General features: G+C 46.3%; 1 protein-coding gene across 3 annotated transcripts; it reads right to left on the bottom strand.

The window, feature by feature from the left end:
- Positions 1-494: 494 nt before the first annotated feature.
- Positions 495-5856, bottom strand: LOC120655977 (chaperone protein ClpB1-like). Of its 3 annotated transcripts, none has more exons than XM_039933967.1 (6): positions 4354-5856; positions 2945-3099; positions 1896-2236; positions 1480-1759; positions 1197-1397; positions 495-1035 (listed from the first exon to the last, which is right to left on the bottom strand). In XM_039933967.1, exons 1-6 carry the CDS (start codon positions 5693-5695, stop codon positions 769-771), a joined length of 2586 nt encoding a protein of 861 aa, XP_039789901.1. In that variant the 5' UTR covers positions 5696-5856; the 3' UTR covers positions 495-768. The 3 variants fall into 3 exon arrangements, with proteins under 3 accessions (XP_039789901.1, XP_039789903.1, XP_039789902.1); XM_039933969.1 differs by having other exon boundaries at positions 1197-1388; XM_039933968.1 differs by having other exon boundaries at positions 1197-1394; positions 4354-5851.
- Positions 5857-6235: the final 379 nt, after the last annotated feature.

Below are 6235 nucleotides of genomic sequence, written 5' to 3'. Positions count from 1 at the left end.
GATGGATTGGTGTAGAAAAATATGGTATAGATGAGAAAATTTTGATGACTAGAATAAAATATTTAATTTAGAGGATGAATATAGGGGAGGATGAGCGTGGATAGTCTTAGCACTATATGAGTGCTAAAAATTTTGAATGCAATCTTGAACGCAGAAAATTCCCAACGTAATCTGATTATAATATTATAATTTTGCTCCGCTTGCTATTTTTAATCGTCTGCGCTACCCCCCAATATTCTCGTACACAATTCATCTAAAGATGGAGACTTACGTATGCTTCCGTTTATTCACTGAAGGATCGGCCACCGCTGACAGCTCAAATCCGAGAGCACACTGACAGTAATCTCGAGACCACTATAAGACCAATGGCATTCCGCCAAGCCTTGCCGGCTTGCCGCAACTCGAATCCTCAACTGGATATGTACGAAAGTATTTCCTTATTGACATGTCCAACAACAAAAATGATTTGCCAGGTAGATTATTAACACAATGGATTAAACAATAAGCAAACAAGCACGGAAGTTCCACTGGTTCATTATAGTCGTGCAACATAAAAAAGGTAACATCTTCATAGTTCAACAGACAGCAAAAGGCACATGACCTGTCCTCTGGTACGGTAGACGGTAAACGTTACAGACGACCATCTTCAGTTACACCTGCCTAGCGTGTTCGGACACCAAAAGACTGCTTGCTTTGCAGATCCACCGTCTCATTAACAAGTAGAAGGCTGAGATCACTTCTCGGGGGGTGATGTTGTGGCTATCCCCTTCATTTCTTTACGAAGGGAGCAATTATCTTAACGTCGTCGTCACTCTCAGAGCCGCAAGGAGTCTCCACAAGAGGCCTCTTGTCTCGACGACGAGCCTGGCGTTCAGACATGTCCTTCACCACTTCATACTTCAGTTCTTTCTTATCTTCAGAAGCCTCGATGATGACGGTAGTATCTACATCTATTTCTCCTCTAAAAAGCATCTCGGAGAGCTTTGTCATCACATTCTTTTGCAACCACCTCCTGATGGGCCTTGCACCATAAAGCTGTGAAGAATATAGCCATGTCAATAGCTACATAGCTACCTAGTTAAGCTGTGAAGAATATGGGCATCTCAATAGCTACATAGCTACCTAGTTCCAAGTGATAAGAAAACTGTGCCTGCGCATGTAAAGAATGTTAGTATGAAAGGTGATATCATGCTTACTGGGTTGTGTGATTCTGACAAGACAACATCCAACGCAGCATCGCTTGCAGATAGAGTGATGCCTTTATCAGCAGCACGAGCGATGATGCCTTTCATCTGGACCTTAGCAACCTCCCTCAGTTTATCTTGAGACAATGGCTCAAATATCACAAGCTCACTCAGCCTGTTCAGGAACTCAGGCCTGAAATGTTTCTGGGCCTGCTAGGACAACATATTTGTCATCATTCGAACAATCTAATATTATTTAATCATAAAATATCCAAAGCAGCTAGGGATTGCAAACCTGCTCAACCACAAAGTCCCGTGAAGCCTCCATCGATTTTTCACCAGCCATTGCTTCCATTAGGTACTCAGCTCCAAGATTTGAAGTCATAATGATGATGGTATTCTTAAAATCAACGGTCCTGCCTTTACCATCGGTCAACACACCATCATCAAGGAGCTGGAGGAAAACATTGAGCACTGCTGGGTTAGCCTTCTCAATTTCATCAAAAAGGATGACACTGTATGGCCGCTGCCTGACTTTCTCTGTTAGCTGTCCTCCATCTTCATGCCCATGATAGCTTCAAGCAAAAAAAAACATATAGATCAATCCAAATCCAAAAAGTATCCTTGTCATAAGTTGCACAGATCAGAAAAACAAGATGCAAGAGGATTTGTAGCTGAAAAGTTGCTTGAGAGAATAAAATGGTATAAAACCTGGGAGGTGCTCCAATGAGACGTAGTACTGAGTGACTACCAACAAATTCAGTCATGTCAAACCGGATCAACATCTTCTCACTGTCAAACAGCTGTTCTGCAAGAGCCTTTGCAAGTTCTGTCTTCCCAACACCAGTTGAGCCCAAGAAAAGAAAAGAGCCGATTGGTTGGCCAGGTTGATCCAGCCCAGCCCTTGATCTTAACACTGCTTGGGCAACCAAGTTGACTGCTGCTTCCTGGCCTACAACTCGTTCACGCAATCTATCTGCAAGGCACATTAACTTTTCCTTCTCATCCTGGTCAAGCGTATTCACGGGAATGCCAGTCCACCGACTCACAACCTTCAGGTAAGATTACAAAGTAACAAAGTGAGCACATAGCATCATAGATGAGCATGATAATATCCCCACATGATATCTAAATCTACCTTGTACACTAACTGGCTAACAAAAAAATGTATACAAGTTACAAAAAAAGGTTCTATCTGATAACGTTCCTAGGATTTGATTCCCTTTGCAGACACGTGGAAACGGTGTCCACAAGTAGTGTGCAAAACATATGCTCAGCGCAAGACCAGTCATTCACAAGCACAAGAAATGTTTAAATTATCATGAGCAAGTTAATTTAGTATAGTACTGTGCTCGAATCCTTGTGAATCCACCTTAGTACAGTCACCTCACCCATAACCATTCTTAATTTGCAAAGCAAAGTCCTAACTTTACTGTACAAGAAAAGAGAAAAACATACTTAACAGTCAAGTATATATCTAATCAGTGATGGAGAAAACTAATAATATCAGAATATCTAGGGCAATTCTACACTTTTTTGTGTACTCACTTGTTTCATATGTCAACCTTCTACCTGAATAGTCAAACCCCCAGTAAGGCATGTTACACTTGAGACTACTGATTAGGCATAGCAGGTGTACAGAATTCCAACAGAAAAATATGCAACAGATTCAAACAGAGCAATACAGACACAGTAAGACATTTCCATTCTTAATTGCTTAATACTGGTGTACAAGCCAAAAAAAGATCCAAATGCCATACCTCTGCAACTTGACCTGGGGAAACAATAGCTTCCTTTGTGGAATTTTCAGAGACATGCTGTGTGTTGCTTCCTTTCAATATGTTATCAGTTTGCATCCTTGCGGTGGCACATGCTTCATCAATAAGATCAATGGCCTTATCGGGAAATTGACGACCTTCAAGAATATGAGAACCCATCAACATGTGTATGCTAATATGTACTGGCTAGAGTTAGATTGTTAGAATTACATTGTGGAACCCATTATTTCTATGTAAACCACAATAAATTTTCCTTCATTGATAAACCATGTCTTAATTTTAAAAATACCATTTGATGCCTGACCGAAGTAGTACCACAGTACTAGGAAATTCTTTTCGTCTATTGCTACAGTGGCAATCAATGATTTCAAGATGGGACCAACTAGTAGAATCTAAGGTTCACCTCAGACCAATTAGTAGAATCTCTGAGGAGATGAGATTGATCAGTATAATTCAAGATTTACCTTATTCCACTGGGATGTAGATTTTCTTTTAAATCTACCATATAATTCAACAAACAAAAATAAGAGTAGATGCTGGCAAGGGAGTTAGAACCATTTGAAAAATATATTGTGTGAAAAGGTGGTAATAGATGCTAGACATTTACTGGCATGTCTCTGGTGGCAATAGCAAGCCATTGTCATAGATGTGTCAAATTCTCGCCACCAGTAATGCATATTACGTTGCTACCTTCGCCTATTCTCAATGCAATATGCTTCAAAGTCACATATGGTTCAGGATACTGATGACTTATTCTTGAAATTCAATGCAGATAAATTTTAACAATGAATTTACTTGTTCAAAGTTACATCTCATTTAGGATATGATAATCTACGTCTGGAAACAATGGAAGATCAATGGAGGCTTCAGTTCAACAGAGAGAAATTTTAACTCAAGAATGCCACATTGTCGAAAAGAATATTGATTCCCAATGATAAGATATATTGTTAACATACATATATGTGCGATCAATCAAGGCATAGCACTAAACATTTATACAGAAAGAAATTAGTTAGTCATATAAAAGAAATCGGAATGAAGTTTTATAGCAAAACCATTTATGGTTAATTTGTTATCATATCCAAACAATATTGCTACTTTAAGTACAGTTACAAGCTATAGAAAAGCTTTCAACAGTAACTAACAAGCAGTCAGAACTTCTTTAGTGGCTTTACATCCGGAGAACCAAGGACTAATAAATCATCTCTAATAACATACTAGATGCTCATTTCATTTAAACTAAGCCTATTTTCATGTGCACGCTCATTTCCAAAGCAAAATAGATTCAGTACTGAAAAATCAAAGCAGTCTTGATGTATCAGCCTTAGCAGAGTTTGTTGCTAAGTTGCAAGTATAGCCAATGCAAGCAAAGGGCTAAAACTGGAACGCACCTGTGATGTAGCGATTGGCAAGCCGGGCAGCTGCTGCTATGGCTGTGTCCTGAATTTTGGTGCCATGGTGCTCTTCATATTTCTCTTTGAGGCCCTGGAGAATGGCAATCGTCGCCAGCATGCTCGGTTCTTGGACGTAAACCTTCTGGAACCGCCGCTCAAACGCAGCATCCTTCTCAACATACTTGCGGTGTTCGTCGAACGTTGTGGCGCCGACACAGCGGATGCGGCCACGCGCCAGAGCTGGCTTCAGCAGATTGGCACCGTCCATGGAACCACCCTTGCACTGCCCGGCACCGAGCAGCATGTGCACCTCATCGATGAACAGCACAACCTTGCCGTCGGCGGCCTCTGCCTCCTCAATCACCTTCTTGATGCGCTCCTCGAACATGCCGCGGTACCTGGTCCCTGCAACCATTGCGCCAAGGTCGACCTCCACAACACGCGCCCCAGCGAGAGCAGCGGGCACAGCCCCCGCAACAATGCGCTGAGCGAGCCCCTCGGCGATGGCCGTCTTGCCAACCCCGGGAGCACCGACAAGCATGGCGCTGTTCTTGGTCCGCCGGCAAAGGATGCAGACGATGCGGTCAATCTCATCATCCCGGCCAATCACCGGATCCATCTTGCTTGCCTTGGCTGTCATGTCCCGGCAGTACATCCCCAAAGCCGCTGCCTTTGGAGCGGAGACGACGGACCCAGATCCTCCTGACAGGCCGCCGGCCCACATCATACCTTTCGTCGACGAGATGCTAGAGCGGTGCGCGGACAAACGCTGGTACGGGGACGCCCTGGGCACAACGTTCGTGGCCGCCGGTGCAGGTCGCCCCACTTCAGGCGGCACGATGAAAATTGTGGGAGCGGAGTCAGGGGCGGCGGCGGCAGCCGGGGGTGCAGTCCCTGCGGCCGGAGCCGCGTCGGGCGGCGTAGCGGCCGCAGAGGCCGCGGGCGCGGCGGAGACGACCGGGTCCACCCTCGTTGCGTCCGGAGAAGCGTAGCGCGTCGGACTGGCGGCGGCGGCGGCGGCGGCGGCGGCGGCCGACGTGGAAGCCGTGTGGCTGCGCTTGACCGGCAAGATCGAAACCTTGCGATACGGGCAGCGCTCACCGCCGTAGTCGAAGGGGTCGGCGGCGGCGGCGCGGTACGTGGAGCACTGGCTGTAGATGCCGTCGTCGTAGAGGCCGTGCTCGCGCTTAACCCTAGCGAGGTTGAGCAGGCGGGGGCCGAAGAAGTTGGCGGCGCGCACCTTCCGCCGCCTCGCCGGGAGGCGCCCGGCAGCAGCGCTGGGGTCGTCGCGGCATCCGGCGCCGAAGCTGCCGCTCATGTCCGTGCTATCCATGTCCATGTCGTCGTCGGAGTAGCGGCGAGTGGGGTGGGGGGGCAGCGAGGAGGGAGAGGAGATGATGGGATATATAGGAGGGAGGGAGAGGGAAGACGACGAGGCGGCGAGGCGGAGGCGGAGACGAAGGTGCGGGCCGGGTGGGGTTTTGAGTAGCGGCGGGGGTTGGGGAATATGACTGTTGCGATGACGACGAGCTACAGGGAATGCCTCTGTTCTCGGTGGTCAGAGAAGAGACGTGCCACACCACCGAAAATCCTGTTCGGCACCAGCAAGGCGTGAACGGTACGGGGCACGTCGGATCCGCCGTCGAAATCGCCGCAAGAGATGTTGCATGGCATGCCATCCAACTGAATCACATAAATCCTCGTTTTATCGATTCTATTCTAATCAACACATCATAACTCCAATCTTCACAGGTTTTCTGCCGTTACTTGCACCCACGTAACCGATGTGTCATTGAGAATGTCAGTAACTGAAATTTATCTTTTTGTTGCTAATCCTCATGAGAGTTTGGAGGTGATGAGAATCGGAATCGGCTCATCA

Source organism: Panicum virgatum, chromosome 1N (genome assembly GCF_016808335.1).
Source record: "Panicum virgatum strain AP13 chromosome 1N, P.virgatum_v5, whole genome shotgun sequence".
Taxonomy (NCBI): Eukaryota; Viridiplantae; Streptophyta; class Magnoliopsida; order Poales; family Poaceae; genus Panicum; species Panicum virgatum.
The sequence above is the reverse complement of the archived record's forward strand: the minus strand, read 5'-3'. Positions and strand labels throughout refer to the sequence as shown.